The following is a 16,265-nucleotide window of genomic DNA, read 5'->3' on the forward strand; positions in this document are numbered from 1 at the left end:
CTATTCCAGGGACTTGATTTTGGCCTTCCACGATGGCCATGGGTGTCCAATTTGTCCTCAAAGGCCAGTGTCCTGCATCTGGGTTTTCCTAGGACAGTTTCTAAACTCTTCCCATGTGGACAAAATGGCCAAAGTCAAAATACTGCATTGTTTTAGAAACAGAAATGTATTAGAATGTGGACTTGACTTTGAATATATTTATATATATTTCTACATAAACTACATTTGATATATATTCGTGCCGTGCTATATAAATAAACTGAACTAAATTTTTTTGTTGTTTAATTTAAATTTTTAATGTTGCAATTTTGATTTGTTCCACTGTTCAGCACACGGTGGTGCTATTGAGTCAGCAAAACCTTCATTGTCGAAACGAAGAAAAAAAGCAAGCCTGCTGATTGGACGCCTATTAAAGTAAACAAAGCGGAAGGTTGAGCTTCACAGTGAGGTTTTGAGGCTGCCCCCTCTTCGGTCTGGAAACTGGAAACTTTTAGTTTTACTGCTGATTGTGTAAATTGCAATGCGATGTCATCCCTTCTCCCGTTCACCAGCAGCTTGCTGGGAGCATCCAGGCGGTTCATGTGGAGAAGTACTTCTGGTCTCTCTCCGCTGCTCAGTCTGACCCCGCCTGCACCCTCATGGGTTGTGGCTTTTGGTAAGAAGGACCTGCCTGATCTCCCAGTCCTGTTGGAGGAAGAGCTGGAAGAGCAGTTCGTGAGGGGATCCGGGCCAGGAGGACAAGCTACTAACAAAACCAGCAACTGTGTAGTTCTCAAACACATCCCCACCGGGATTGTAGTGAAGGTAGCTCTGCTATTTGTCCAATTTTTAAGGCTTAGCTGTTATGTTTTCTGTCAGGGTTTACTTTATCTGTCAATTAAATCCGCACTACAGTTGTTGTGATAAACAGTGGATAATAGATTTCTGATTTTCACTGATATTTTAATATACGAGAGTACGCATAAAACGTCTCTCTAAAAACTAGCATTTATTATAATTCCCATTTTACAGTAAGTAAATGTATCCTTGCCTCGGATTATAGTGCCTAAGAAACTTAGGATCATATTTATTTAGCACAGTTAATATTACTTAAAATCTCTTATTAATCCACTTGCATTAGGTTAAATTAAGTAATAATTTATAGAATCAATATATTTTATCTAAGCTTTCAAACAGGTCCTACACCTTAAAATGCTAGGCTTGTATTGTGAGGAAGCTCGTTATTATTATTATTATTATTATTATTATTATTATTTTATTATTTTATTATTATTATTTTAAAAAGGCAGAAAGGTAAGTGTGAGGAGTGATATATGTTTTTATGTTTTAGAGCTGAAGTTTCTAGTGGTGATTGGTCAGATTATACTACAACAGGCATGTCTCCAAGTGGATCATTTAAAAAAAAAAAGAGGGTAGAGGGAGCCAGGAAAAGAACTGCCATTTTATCAACTGATTGTTCTGGGTTCCTAAAATTAAGAAAAATCCACAAATTATCTTATAGTCATAAGAAAAATATGTTGAAAGTTTTAAAGCAAACGGTTATTTTTGTCAGTCCTCTCTAGTTTTTAATGACAAAGTACAACAATATGTGAAATATCTAGAATATATTGCTGGAAAACATATGTACTTTAATACTTGGAACTAGAGTTGGGAATTGTGTTTTATAACTTCTGTTTCTCTCTCATTCAACTCCTCCTGTAGTGTCATCAGACCAGATCTGTGGATATAAACCGAAAGCGTGCCCGGGATATAATGAGGGAGAAACTTGATGTGGCATATAAGGGTGAACTCAGTGAGTTGGTGGTGAAGAAGAAAGAATCTGTGTTGAGGAAACAAGAAAAACGGAAGAGAGTGAATGAGAATTTGGAGAAGAAAAGACTGTTTAAAGAATCCTTGGCCGTAGACAATAAACCTGGAGATGACACCGCTTAAAATGTTAGTGTGGATAGTCCATTGTAGGGGTGCACCGATTTATTGGCCAGCTGATTTATTGACCTCGAGCTTCTTAATTTTAGGAGATCTGTGATCAGCTGATACTTGTATGTGAAGTCTGTCTTATCCACTGATCTTATTTGCCTCAGCAAATGTCTAAAAATCAACCACTGTCATCTGTTGCTCTGATATGAGAGAGGGTTGACTGATAGATTAGCCCACCAGGTCATGTCTGCATGTTTGCAGTTAACAATAGTCACCCCACTGTTGCCACCTGAGCTACGTTCTTGCTATATTTAGCGACATCGGCCAGATGAGGCTTTTTAAAGATCAGTAATCTGCGATCAGCCAGAAAACTCCAATCGGTGGACCCCTAGTCCATTGTAATCTTGAAATAAACAGTTTATTCTTTCTGAAAAATTTATTACAAATCCTGTTATTTTTATTCTCTTAGTTTCTCAGTTATTGATCTAATGATTACATTTTTTTATCTATCAGTACTACTCCCATCTACTTCCACTAGGTGTCAGTAAAACCCTATTCCCCAAAAATCCCATTAAAAATGTTTAGATTTCAGATTATCAACATTCTATCACCACAAAATGTTTATAACCAATATAAACATTGGTTTATATTGTGTGATTTTTTTTTTTCTTTTGTGGGAATTGTTTTGATTGTTTACATTTGTGGGCAAGAAAAAAGACAATTATTTTTAGTATTTTTATATATATATTTTTTGTATGTGTTTATTTGACTTTTCATTCCTTTTTGAAACAACATTTTTATATCAGTAACATGCAATATAGCTTTGTGAATTGTAAAAACATACAGATGTTTATATGTTGTAGAATAGACGTAGCAGAAGTTGCAACCAATGGGGAAGCTGCTCTGAAGCACGCGCCCCGCCTCTTTGATGAAATTACCCAATGGGAATCGCAAACGGATTTTTAAATCCTCCATGCCGACTGTGTAACGTTACGGCGCTGTGGTTTGACATTTCTTCGACATTAAAGTTAAACTCAGAAGAACTCGGCGACACGGAGGACAACATTATTTTTGTACGATATTCTAGGAACTGAGGATGGCAAAAGGTTAACTTTATCATTAGTTGATATTTGTACAATGCAGCTGTGAAATTTTCTAGAAAGCGGATAAGAGTGCTATAAAAACTACCCTGTGTAGGTTATAGCAAAATATTTACTAAAACGAGAAACCCAAATTTAACGCAGTTTATTTTTAAGAATTTACGGTAAAATTTACGACTGTTCTATATAGTTTTTCGAGAATTAAACTTGAATAGCTATTTTTGGATATTCTTATGTTTATAAAGGGAAGAAAAATGGACTGAAAACGGACAAAAAAACAGGTGAGACTGCTGAACAAACAACTACCTCACAAGCGGAGACAAAGGAAAACAAGCCACAAATTAACAAGGTATGTTTCCTGCATGTTATGCTTTACACACACCCCCGTTTGTCAACTCGTATAGCAAGCAAATTAAACTTCAAAAAGCCGTCCAAATACTCGTATGCCTCGTCCTGGCATAAACAATATAAAGCTTACGTTTACACAAATCAGCAGGGTTTATACTCTGATTAAATCCCCGATTCAATTTCACAAAGACAGTAGCACATAAGTTACTATGGTAACTTATCCTGTGCAGCTAGCTTGCTCCAGACCAGGCTAACACAATGTCACTGGTTCACTTTGTTTTCCAGGCAGGTAACTTTATGTTTCTGAAGACTGCTGGTGTCCTAAGTTGATAGAAAGGCCTTTAATAGATTTAGCATGTTTTGAGAGGATTCGAGAAATGGCTTAAAAAGANGCGAATGTGTTCTTTGCATTTCCAGACCTTGTTTCAAAACAGAAAGTTGTTTTTCCAAATCTGAACAACCAGTTTATTTTCTAATCTGTGGATTAATGTAAGTTGAATGCAAATTTTGGTCTATCACACAGGGCCCCCCATTGAGCTTAGAAATGTGTTTTTGATATACTGAGAAAGGGTGGTCATAATTAAGATAAAGGGTTGAGTTTTATGGGGACTGTTAGTTTTTAATGTGTTTGCACATACATTTAAGGCAGAAATGATGTACAGAGACATTTAATAAAAATGACTTGTGTCAAATACTGTAAGATGGATGTTCGAATGGGACTCTGTCAATAGGAATTATATAAAATACACCCATTTTGTAAATCAGAACGTTTAATTTGGTTGCAGAAGAGTCTTTAATTCTAGCAGCTTTCTTTTAACCCAGCCAGTTAGAAGGCTTTTTTTATCTGCCATTCAAAGTATAATATTGCATTTCTTTTGCCCTATTAGGTCTTTATGTTTTTTGTTGGGTTTTTTTCTGATTAATGCCAAGAAAATTCACTTTTATAGGAATTTGTCGATAAAACACAGCCAGTTGTCCAGAGTCTGCGCAGTACAGGTAAACCCAGGTCCCCGCTGAGCGACAGCTCCAGCATGCTCATCCTGGAGGGGAATGATTCTGATGCCACTGATCCTGGTCTGTCAAAGCTGAAGCAAGGTGAGTTTCCCAGAGACAAATGAGAAATATTACCACTTTCAAAAAGACAAACTTATTTTTAACTCTTGACCTTTTTTTGCATTCTTTGTCTTTTTACAACAAAAGTATTTTTACATCAAAATTGTGCATTTATGTTTTTTTTTTGTTTGTTTTCCAGTTTATTTTACAAATGAAAATTTGAAATGTTTGGTGTGTATTTGTATTCAGTCCATTCAGCAATATCCCCAAAAGAATTGCGGTCATCATTGGTTGAAAAGTGTTTTACAAAGTATTTACTCAGGGTGGCTGTACATACAAATGCATGACACACAAAAAAAAAAAACTTTTAACCCAAATATAGTTTTCATTCCACTTGCATTCGTTCGTCTCGTAAAGTTACAATAAAATAAATTAAAGTTTGATTAATGTGATCAAATCTAAGAAACATCAAAAGAACTATGAATACTTTTACAATGTTCTCTAAAGCAGCTTCTCTGATCCTTCTTTCCTTCTCACGTCAGTCACAAACGATGAAGCAAAATCTAAGAGCTGTAGCTCCAAAGAGCAGAAACCAGACGGGCCGTGTCAAAGTGAGACAAAAAAGCAAATCTCTGGCAAACCAAAGCAAAAAGAGCCCAGCGCAGAATCAGATGGTAGCCCTGCAGTGCCATCGGCCACGCCTCGGAGTAAAGCCAGCCGCCGCAAGCTTGGAGCAAAAAAGTGAGTTCATTGTGTCCGCATTACTTGCCAAGATGCTGATGCACTTTCACAGCTGGCTGAGCAATCACAATGTCTTTCTCTCCAGGATGGAGAACAAAGCTCTTCAAAACAGAAAAGTCACAGATTATTTTCCCATCAGGAGAAGTAACAGGAAAACTAAAACGGAGATAAAGGTTTGTATGTGGGGGCGGGGGGGGTTGCTTTTATTAAGTGATGGTGAGAAACTGTCACTTTGAAATTAGTAGTTTTGAGTAAAACTTTGATCTGACTGTCAAGAGTGAAGAACACAGACACATTGATGACCTGTTAAAGAACGGCATCGAAGAAGGACTGGAGGTAATGTGGCCCTTTTATTTTTTTTCACCAAATACTACATTCAGATGTCCGTTTGGCAGAAACATTATTACAATTCTTACAACGGTTTAACATTTCGCCAGACCAAATAAATGCCAGAGATTTGAATGTCATCAGGTCAAACACATAGAAGGAAAAGGAAGAGGAGTCTTTGCTGGGAAGAGTTTCAAAAAGGGAGATTTTGTTGTCGAGTACCATGGCGACCTGCTGGACCTGGCTGAGGCCAAAAAGAGAGAGGCCCAGTATTCTGAGGACCCTAAAACAGGCTGTTACATGTATTACTTCCAGTATCAGGCTAAAACCTACTGGTAGGTTGAAGTAACACCAATAAAACTAGAAGACTTGCAGTCTATCGAAGCTTAAAACGTTTTGCTTTCTTTGCTTTACAGCATAGATGCTACCAAAGAAACGAACCGTCGTGGACGGCTGTTGAACCACAGTAAAAGTGGGAACTGCCAGACGAGGCTCCACCCCATCGATGGGACACCTCATCTGATCTTTGTGGCCTCCAGGGACATCAAGGCAGAGGAGGAACTGCTCTATGACTACGGGGATCGGAGCAAAGAGTCCATCTCTGCACACCCCTGGCTTAAATACTGAGAGTTTTATTATGCTGAACACGAGTCGTTCTCAGTCTTTATAAAAGTGAGCTTTACATAAAATGACACTCTTTGAAAACATGCCTGAAGTGAAGCTGTGAGCTTCAATACTTGAAGTGTTTTTTTGTTTGTTTGTTTTCCTGCAAGATGTGCTTTTATTCTTTTAGTTTCTTTTCTAAATTAATTGAATGCTGTTTTGGCTACAGTGAAATACAGCCTGAGTTTGATATGAGGAAAAAAAACTAAAGATCATTTATGATGATCTTCAGGGTGTCGTGCAAATTCTCTGCTGTCTTTATTTTCTTCATTACTCTGTGGTTTCTCATGATGTTTGCTGTTTAGATATTCAGGTTCTGTACAGTTAAGTCAAAAAAATATTTATACCCCTGGCAGATTTAGCTTCAGTGTAAACATTTGGTTTTAACTAACATGTTGGTGCATTAGGGTGATGGCAAAGAGACCTTCCAACCTCAAAGACTTGAAATAAGATACCAGTGGAAACATGAAATAAGATGCTCAGCAACTGGAAGTTTGCTGTCAAGCTGATAAACTATTTTCACTGATTATTGGTAAAAGTAAACATATTTTTTTACATTACATTCTTTCAAATGAAATTGTGAATAACATTTTTTTTTTAGAATAAACTTTTATCTTTTGACAGCTGCATGTCTTGTTTTTTTTTTTTTTTTTTTTTTTTTTTCAGAAACAAACTTGTTGGTTAGATGAAAAAAGAAATTACTTTTGTCAGATATATGAATATCATAATCCTAGATATGAACAACAGACCTCAGGGGTGTTTAAACAGCTGCATTTATACTGAGATTGATTGAATTGTACACAGGTGAATATATAGTATTTTAACAGTACTATGGAGTATCAAAGTAAAGAGATCATGGTACAAAAGCATGACCCATTCTGCAGATTTTATTTGTAAAAACAGAAAATCGTGTCCTGTGTAAAAGAAAGAAATGACAGGCTGTCAACAATCAGCAACCCTGTTTTTATTGCTACTTTGCATATCACACATTATGTCTGAGTGGTATTTTTTCCTAGTTTCTTCATAACCGGCAACATTTACAACACTTCAATAGCAAATAGCCCCAAAAATCCAGCATAAAAAAATGTAATCTGCATTGTTTTGTTGATACGATTGACTTTATGGGACCATATTTGATCCATTTGTTTACTTCATGATTTAAGACAAAACTTAAATGAGCACAGTTTTAAAAATGCTTGAACAGGGAATGACTCTAACTTAACACTTTCCAGTTACCTAAACTTATTTATAGTTCAGCTTCTCCAGTATTGTAATACTTAAAATCATATTAGGTTAAAAATTATACAAAATATTGTTAGACTGACATGTGTATACAACAATAATTACAAAAGTGGTTAGAAATTGTGCAGATAAATCCCATTTGCCTCCAAGACAGAGAGATCATCAGAAGGACTCCTCTCATTTTCTCCTGAACGAAAACCTAAAAACAGAAAGAGTCCAGAGTCAGTTTAGTTTATCATGCGTGACCAGTCATGGTTCCTGTACAGTCAGGGAAAGTAAGTTTTTTCTTCTTGTCTGAAAAAGGATAAACATTTTTGTTTCCAGAATTTTTTTCTCCAAACGATTGTTTAGAAAATATAAATCCTCCCATCCTTACATCAATCCATCATCCTTCCATCCATTCATCAATCAACTATCTGTGTGATATGTGCTTATATTCTTTTTCCCCATCTGTAGCCATCACTTTTTGGCCTCTAGTATTTTGGATAAAGCTGTTTGTGTCCAGCGTGTGAGCATCCGCTGCTGTGAGACTCTGACTAGTTGGCTAAATGTTACATTGCCATGAAAAATGTAAGTTCATAACACTTGGGATATATTAGCCAACAGTGACTTTCCTCCAATCAGTCCTTTGCAATATAAACATTGAACACACTGATATTATGATGACAAAATATTTGTGACATGTTGTGAAAACCCTATCAAATATCTAAATTGTATTTGGAAAGTAGGATGGACTCTATCTGCCCTTAATACTCACACACAGGATCTACGATGTTAGAGATGCTAAAGCTCATACAGAGTGGTGAATGATAAAGAAAGAAAATGTATCTAAGCGATGTGGGTTAATCAAAACTGATATTGCAGTTTTCATCAAAAATATCACAATTTAATATATCCTGATATTGTCTTGTAGAAAAGCCTGCAGTAAGGCCTAGGAAGGACATACATTTATATTAAAGGCCCCTAAAGGCGATCCTAGAAACTGAGAAATCCAGGATTTTCATTTGGGAAAACTATGGAACATTAGGAGAAATGTATAGCAGTCCCGTCACTGGAACGGTGGGTTAATGGCTGACAGGCGCTCCAATCCAAGTCAGAGTAGCTTGTAATTACCGACAATAGTTTAGAAGATGGACACATTTTCCAGCCTCACTCACTCCTCACGCACAAACATTCTCTGCATCAGCATGACTTCACTGGGTCACAAGTACAGCATTAGCGCACAGGAGAACGGCTGTAAGGATAATCTGCCTGTTATCTTCACCTCAGCATCATGTGACTGAGGAAAAAAAAACAACAACTTTGAATTCCTTGCATTTTACCTGTGATAGTAAAACTTTCTGACATTCAAAATAAGTTTATATTAGTTAATTTATTATTTAGATCTAAACATTTTGTAACTTACAGTTTTCCTATGGTTGTCTTCTCATTTACTGTGGATGAACTATCCTCTGTGGCTGGCGGCGTACTCAGATCCACGTCAACCATGGTGGGTTCAGATTGAGGTAGAATCCCACTGCAGAAGAAGTTTATGGTCACTTGGAAAGATGGTACAGCAATTTTGAATTAAAAATAGTGTTCAAAGTTGAGGAACTTGAAACATTTCACACTATTCAGCAGAATTCAGTCTTTTTTCTCTCATTTCAATAAAAAGGTTACAGCAGATATTTGTATTATGGTCAGACTTTAATTGCAAAACCTGCAAAAATGACAACATTTAGACAAACCCTAGCCCTATCCCTTTCTTTCCCTAAATTGCTATTTACTTTTTGCATACTTGTCCAGAATCACTAAATGAAGTTCAAAACTTTTCTGTAAAAATGATAGGAACCCTCTATATAGCAAAAGTGTTGGAAATTACAACTACAAGCTTGGCAGTTTTCCATCTAAAAGTTAAGAATGATTCTTAGTCATAAGTCTAAAAAAAAGTGTTGATTTTAGAAATAAGTGTGAGAACTACATTAGAAATTAAAGTTGGAGAGCTAAGAAGCATGTCTGTTAAGTTGCTCACTGCTAGCTCTTCCTTTGCAGATAGTCTGACTGACTATTATATAAGATTATATAAGTTTTTTTAAATAGGAAAAAGGGATAGTGCTCCTCTGTACAGCAAGTACTTTGAAAATATATAATAAGCACGTGTAAAATTTGGACCTAAGATAACTCTTTCAGACAAGTTTCTCTTTAAATTGCCATCTCCAGGATGTCCCAGCCTCATGAGCTGAAGTCTTTATGTTTGTAAAGCTGCTGCCATAGTGGAGGACAGACAGAGTTGACACAAATGGTCAAATATATGTATACATGCATATCAATATACATATGAAAGTCTATCAAATATTGCATGAGATGTTTTGCAACATTCTACAAATTACACTGTTTCAGTATAATGAGCAGCTCTTTCATTACAGTGTAATAGCTGTAATAATACATCATTTATAAATATTAGCAATTTTGAGCATCATTTATAGCTTTTTTTTTTTTACTTGAATTAAAACATTTCCTCGTTTTTAGGTACATTTTGTGTAAATGCACTTAAAAAGAGTCATTTCTTTTCAAGGTAATCAAACAATGAGAATCTCATCCCAGTTTTTGCAGCGGGTTTGTTTTACAAAACTGTTGTCTTGGTTGTTGATGCTCTGTGTGGGATTACATGCAAAACAAACTCTTTCTGGTGCTTCTAATGCAAATAAACAATAACTGATTAACATTATTGTGCATTAGTGGTGAAACGGTGCCAGCAGCTTGACGGATAAATCAGGTTTTAATAAAACAGGCTGTGTGGGGACCTCTTATACAGCTGAAGCTCCTCTTGGGCCACCATGAGCTGAGCCTTCAGCTGGTTCCTCTCCTGCAGAACCTCCTTCAGCTCCTGCATGGTGAAGCGCGGTCTGTTGGGGTCATTCAGGTCCACCACCAGTTGATTAGCTCCCACAGTTTGCTGCTGGGACAAGGAAGACATTGTTAAAACCTCTCCACGTCTCCCCCTGACAAGAGCTTGAGCCGGAGGATGAAGCTCACCCCGGTCTGTCCGGAGGAGGAAGAGCCCTCCCTGATGATCCTGTCCAGCTCTGCCTTCAGGTTGTCCCGCTCCATTTTCAGCTCCTCCACTGACAGATTGTACTTGTTCACCAGCGTTTCAAACATTTCCAGGACTCGGACTATCCTGAACTGTAAATCCGACACTTCTTCACCGGTGCTGCTTATTTTTAACAAATCTCGGCCGATCACGTAGGAAATGTCATACACATCTTCGACGGTGAGCTCAAAAGCGTTTTTCTCGAAGGCCAGAGCAGGCGACGATTCTTCACCAAACTCCATCGCGACACGGCTGGACTCCTTAAGATTACGGAATAAAGTCACTTTTGAAACAACAGACTACCTAAAAAGTTCCAAACACAGCGATTGCTCTCTGTTTTAGACTTTAATTTTCTAAACGAAGGTAACAAACTTCCAGCGGAGCAGTACTTCCACCCGCCCCAACCCCCCTCTCCCATCACTCATCCTCCAATGGCGTGGCAGCAGAGGAGGGCAAAGAGTATCCTAGCGACAGGTGAGCTCAAAGATCGTCTACGGTTAGGACAGCTCACTTGGAGACGATCAAAGCGTAAAGGGAGGTCGTAGATTTAAAGGAAAACTAGGAAGCTCGTCCTGGTCATCTGTTCTTCGTGACACCCAGAACTGTCAGGATCAAGTGATAGATCACGTGATTAAATGTTTACAACTTTTATTGCCTTCTCCATTTGTCAGGGTGAAAAGATCCAGTCAGGAATTTCAAGAACAGAAAATTGCTTCTCCACACTAAACACTGCTAGTCTCTGAAATGTACAAAACATCAAGGGCGCCATGATCCTGTAGTGCTTTTCAGAATCAATGTTTATATTCAATAGACACACACATGCAAAATAGCAAAAATAAACTTTTATTACTTTAATCACAAGTAACACAATTTTACATGTACTGCTCAGCAGACACATGATGCTATCCACAGCAAATTTGTTGCATAATTATTAATAATAAAGCAGTAAGGCTGTGGCTTCTCTGAGTAAAAACACTTTTCACACAGATTAATATACACACTATGACTTTAAAAACATAAATCTCCCTTAATGTCCAAGTAACTTGTAAAGGCACAGTTTTTGCATAATTCAGACCCTAACCCTGCAAAGCTAAAAACAACTAAAAAAAAAAACCCCAAAAAACTATTCACAAATTCTCATTATTTTCAAAGAACTCCTCAGTTGTCCTGTATTTGGACTATTTGGATTCATTTAAAGCTCTTGCCAGTCTGGCCATAAGTAAAACATATAAAAACAGGCCCGTTAATTCACACTGATGTAAATAAAATGAATAGGCAGGGGTTGGTTATCAACATCAAGGCATCCAGAGATTTTAAAAACTCATGGCTTCAAATGTAGGAACATTTTTTGTCATTCCTCATTTCTGAATTAAATCCCTCAATAATATGTCATAAAAAGTGCATAAAAAGTGCTTGAGTTTTCTCCAGCTGTAAGGAACATAAAAAATGTAATGCTCTCCTTTCGCACATGTTACTGCGCACTGCAAATCAGCCAGCTATATTGCTTAAACAACAGCAGTAAAACTTATTACTTTTTTGTTTAACATAAAAGCAATCACAATATCTTTGACATTTCTGATTGTGCTTGATTATTACTATAATACAAGATTCTCTAATCGGCCCATGTCTAGTATGAACACAACATAGGATTAGCTTAGAATAATTTCTGCTGTTAAATCAGCTCTTTGTGTCGAGATGAACATTTCCTTTAAAAGACAAGTCATACAAAGGAAACAAGTCTTCTTATTGGCAACAACGTGGGATCGTCTGTGATTAAACCGGCAGCCACCATGGGCATTATGGCAGTGAAGATCCTGTCCAGATAGAAAATGGACAACAGGTTGAGGAGTGTTGAAGAAGAAAACACAAAAATACATTGAAAGAGTTTCAGTGAGTTTTTATGGCTGCGTTACTATTATTGCAAATTCCTTTGTTGATATTAAAAGCAAAAATGGGCATTAAAAACCTTGAATCAGGTGGTGGAAGAAAAAAAAAAAGAAGTACTGATCTCTTTACTTACAGCCGTCTTATTCCTGATTCAGGCTGATCGGCTGAAGTCAGCTGTGATGGGGTATTTGTGGTAGAGTCACTAGGGCTGGTGTCGTCTTCCAAGTCCTCACTGAAGCAAAATAGATGTTTCATTACATTCCAGTGCCAATGCCTTTTTAACAGAAGCCAGAGTGAGAGAATTCAAATCAAATCCTACCTCTTGTAATACGCCAACTCTTCCTGGAGCATGAACACCTGGGCTTTGAGTTCGTTCTTCTCCTGCAGGACATCCTGCAGCTCCTGCAAGGTGAAACGAGGTTTGTCTGCCTCATCCTCAGACTCTGCAGGAGCTGACTGAGTCTACAGTAAAAAGAAAAAAAAACACACATTCAGCTGTTCTCTTGCATCAACAGCAGTAACAAAGCCGGTGGCTGAGTGGGCCTCTGGGCAGCCAAGCAGGGAAAATGATAACCTGGTTGTCACGGTGATGGTAAATGATTTGCTATGCTCAAAAGAAGGCCTATGTTGCTGAAAGCTAGTGGTGGAAAAGGTAATTTGAGACAGCTGATTAGCAATAAATGGGATGTAGAAATCATTTCTATCAGCAGCATGCAGTCTATTGAAACAAGCTCTTACCAGAACATGTGCTGCAGTGTTTTCTTCTTTAGTAAGGTCTCCCACATTCTTTCTGTTTGCTGTTGTTGACAGAAGTGAGAGGCTCTTGTCACACTCGAGGCACTTTGCCATGAAGCCAGGATCCCCTCCACACTCCACCCACACAGAACGCGGTTTGACAGAGTCAGAAAGAATGGTTTCTGCAGCCTGGATTCGGGACAAAGACCAGCCATTTACAGAGCTTGGCAAAACACAGTGGATGTTTTCACATTTGGTCTCATTTTAACCACAAACAATCACGTATTTTCATCATATTTTATGTGACAAAGTAGCTGAGTGGGAGGAAGATGATGCATGATTTTAAATAAAAAACAGTCTTTTGTAGAACCACCTGTTGCTGCAAACTGCATGTCTCGTGGTGTTTTACTTCAGCCAGTCTTGCTCATCAAGTGACTGAAAATTTTGTTCATTCTTCTTTGTGCAAAAGCTCAAGCTGAATGTAGAGTGTGACGTCTGAACTGCAGTTTTCAAAAGTTGCTGCGGATTCTCAATTGCATTTAGATCTAGACTTTGACTGGGCCAACTCAGCACACACTCAGCTTTGATCTGTTTTCTTTTCCCTGCTGAAAAAATGCTTCTCCACGATATAATGCTGCCACCACCATGTTTCACTGTTGGGACGTGTCCAGGGTAATGTGCTGTACAAGCTTTCCTCCACATGGTAGGGAGAAAATTTTGAACTAACCCTGCCTTAAACTTTTTTCCAACTTTCTCCCCGACCTGTCTGCTGTGTTTCTTGGTCCTCTTGATGACGTTTGTTCACTAATGTCCTCTAAAAAACCTCCAAGGTCTTCACAGAATGGCTGGATTTATACTGAGATTGAAATTGGACCCTATTTTCTAGTAAGGTGGCTCAACAAGAATGTATTTTAGTGTACCAGGGTAATCTGGGATTACACATAAACATGCCACACTTGTCATATTTTGATTAGGAAATGATTTAGAAAATCGTTTAAATTTTTCCTCCTCCTTTACAGCTGCTACATGTCATTTTATCTTAGTGCATCACAAGCAGCCCGACACACTTCTTACCGTCATTGGTGCCGACGTTGGTGAAGAGTTCCCAGATCTTGTTCCCAGAGGGGATTCTATCTCTACAAGTTCTCTTTCTAGTTCCTTCTCCTGGAGCTCCTTTGTCAGTCTCCTGACCTCCAGCTGCAGCGCTGCATACTCCTGCTGCTGTGCCTGGGCAGAGGCCTCCAGCTCAGCTCTCTGCTGGATCAGCGTCTTGCCCTGAGCCTCCATCAGTCCGGTCCTGTGTAGAAGGTCCTGGTTGATCCTGATGAGCCGATGCTGCTGCAGCTGGAGCTGTTTTTGAGAGAGTTAAAGCCACTTTAGTTCATGTCAGAGATGGCGTTGACATGTTTTGACTGAAGATCAAATCCTGACCGCTTCAACATCTTCGTTTCTTAGCGTTAGCTCGTGGTCTTTCGCACGGATTTCGTCTCTCTGTTTATCCGCCAGGTCTTTTAGCTTCTGTATCACTTGGCTTTCTTTCTCAGACGTTTGTGCTAATAAGGAAGACGTCGTCAGTGATATGAGAGCCACAATAATTAATCCACACAGAAAAATCTCTTTTTTTTTTTTTTTTACAGATGTGTTATCAGACAGACAGCATGTAAAGTTCAAGTAGAAACAAACCTCCAAACGCCTATTTTCATGCAGTAAACACATTATAAGATGCTAAAATGCTTATTTCCATTTTTTAATATCCGATCTATTTAAGGCTTGCTTAGATTTCCTTGTACAATGATATCATTTCATACACCATTAAGAAAACTAATGCATCAGCGGGCACGGTAATCTAGTCATGCAGAACTAATTTATTTAAGTGCACAAATCCATTAGCGAGTGTTTGAGTTTGTGTGAGGGCTGCAGCTCAGACTGTAAGTACAGCTGCACGCACCAAGAGTCTCACACAAGAGATATATTTTGGTCTGCTTCAAAAATAGTCTCCTTTCCAAGCTCCCGACTGACCTACTTTGAGGTCAACTTACAAACGTGTATTTTTATGTAGCTTTGCGAAGATTTTTTAAAAGTCTTTTTCTAACTTTTTTGCTTGTTTGCTAATTTTCAGTTTACTTTTTATTAACCTTACCGCAACACTAAATTGTGCAGTGTTGTGACAGAAAAGGGGACAAATTGAGGGCAACTAAAAGGCCGAGTCATGAAAAAAACTACCTTAAACACATGAACAGTTTAACAGGTTCAATGTTCAATGCGACACTGGTTCATCCTTTGAGTTTATTGGGTTTTTATGCCCGAGTGATTAACAGTAGGGAAGAATCAATATAGAATTTGAGCTGATATCTCATGTTATGTTTGTATTTGCATGAGCATAATGAACTGCGTTTTCTCTGCAGTGATTACAACATGGCTAATAATCAATCAGAAAGATGCACCCACCTTCGTGTTTCTGTAGGTCCTCCTCTGTGACGGGGGACTCTTTCAGCGAGAGGCTCACCAGCAGCCTCTTGTTCTCTGCCTGAAGCTGAGTGATCTGAGACAGCAGGTCCTGGACTTCTCCCCTCCATACATCTTCCACCTGCTCCAATTCCTGAGCCACAGAAGATATGACAGCCGAGTGAATCTGTTTAGCATGGTTTTGGTTTGCTGCCTTTCTTCAGAGCAGGGTCTGGATCTAAGTCAGCAGCGAAACAAACGTCCCACCTTTGTTTAAATGAAAATGTGAACATTTATCAAACAGCAGATTATTTGTGTAAAAGTTTCATCGTGAGGTGGGGATGCTTTTCTTCACCAGAGGCAAAAGTGCCCGTCAGAGAGTTATTGTGAATATGAATAAATATAAATACAGGCCATTGAGGTTAGTGCACTGAACTGTGGCCAGAGTTGAATGGTTTATTTTCAACTTCTATCCAGTCAAAGTCCAAAATTAAATTTACGTTCAAAAATGCCCTTTGTTAAATCTAACAGAGCAGTAGCTACTTGCAGTAATTGTTAACAAAGATCGGTCTCCAGATGTTCAAGCTGGACATGCCTGAAAAACACCATTAATGAGAGCAAGAGTGAGTCGATTCCTGGGGGCTGAATGTTAATAGATGTTGAGCTTATCAGGTTTTCATTTTGTAAAAAAGAAAAAAAAATCAACAAACAAAAAAAAAACATTAAATGATATC

At 38.1% G+C, this 16,265-nt stretch overlaps 3 protein-coding genes across 5 annotated transcripts; 1 reads left to right on the forward strand and 2 right to left on the reverse strand.

Moving 5' to 3' along the window:
- Positions 1 to 404: 404 nt before the first annotated feature.
- LOC106943016 (N-lysine methyltransferase SETD8-like) lies at positions 405 to 6,492 on the forward strand. 2 transcript variants are annotated; one of them, XM_015026360.1, is made up of 9 exons: positions 405 to 804; positions 1,702 to 1,792; positions 3,263 to 3,366; positions 4,313 to 4,460; positions 4,961 to 5,159; positions 5,245 to 5,332; positions 5,436 to 5,495; positions 5,631 to 5,821; positions 5,903 to 6,492. In XM_015026360.1, exons 1-9 carry the CDS (start codon positions 526 to 528, stop codon positions 6,111 to 6,113), a joined length of 1,371 nt encoding a protein of 456 aa, XP_014881846.1. In that variant the 5' UTR covers positions 405 to 525; the 3' UTR covers positions 6,114 to 6,492. The 2 variants fall into 2 exon arrangements, with proteins under 2 accessions (XP_014881846.1, XP_014881845.1); XM_015026359.1 differs by lacking the exons at positions 405 to 804; positions 1,702 to 1,792 and adding an exon at positions 2,796 to 3,023.
- Positions 6,493 to 7,089: 597 nt separating this feature from the next.
- LOC106943017 (RILP-like protein 2) lies at positions 7,090 to 11,199 on the reverse strand. Of its 2 annotated transcripts, none has more exons than XM_015026362.1 (4): positions 10,407 to 11,122; positions 10,175 to 10,326; positions 8,797 to 8,907; positions 7,090 to 7,590 (listed from the first exon to the last, which is right to left on the reverse strand). In XM_015026362.1, exons 1-4 carry the CDS (start codon positions 10,704 to 10,706, stop codon positions 7,569 to 7,571), a joined length of 585 nt encoding a protein of 194 aa, XP_014881848.1. In that variant the 5' UTR covers positions 10,707 to 11,122; the 3' UTR covers positions 7,090 to 7,568. The 2 variants fall into 2 exon arrangements, with proteins under 2 accessions (XP_014881848.1, XP_014881847.1); XM_015026361.1 differs by having other exon boundaries at positions 7,091 to 7,590; positions 10,175 to 10,329; positions 10,407 to 11,199.
- Positions 11,200 to 11,293: 94 nt separating this feature from the next.
- LOC106943015 (RILP-like protein 1) lies at positions 11,294 to 15,749 on the reverse strand (the record flags this gene model as incomplete). The annotated part of the gene is made up of 7 exons (XM_015026358.1): positions 11,294 to 12,278; positions 12,485 to 12,583; positions 12,671 to 12,813; positions 13,090 to 13,275; positions 14,161 to 14,436; positions 14,518 to 14,639; positions 15,535 to 15,749. Coding segments are annotated over 7 exons (1,135 nt in total), but the record flags the coding sequence as incomplete, so codon positions are not given.
- Between the last annotated feature and the right edge of the window lie 516 nt (positions 15,750 to 16,265).

This window comes from Poecilia latipinna, unplaced genomic scaffold, assembly GCF_001443285.1.
Source record: "Poecilia latipinna isolate Pla-1442-1.1 unplaced genomic scaffold, P_latipinna-1.0 Scaffold4783, whole genome shotgun sequence".
In the NCBI taxonomy this organism is placed as follows: Eukaryota; Metazoa; Chordata; class Actinopteri; order Cyprinodontiformes; family Poeciliidae; genus Poecilia; species Poecilia latipinna.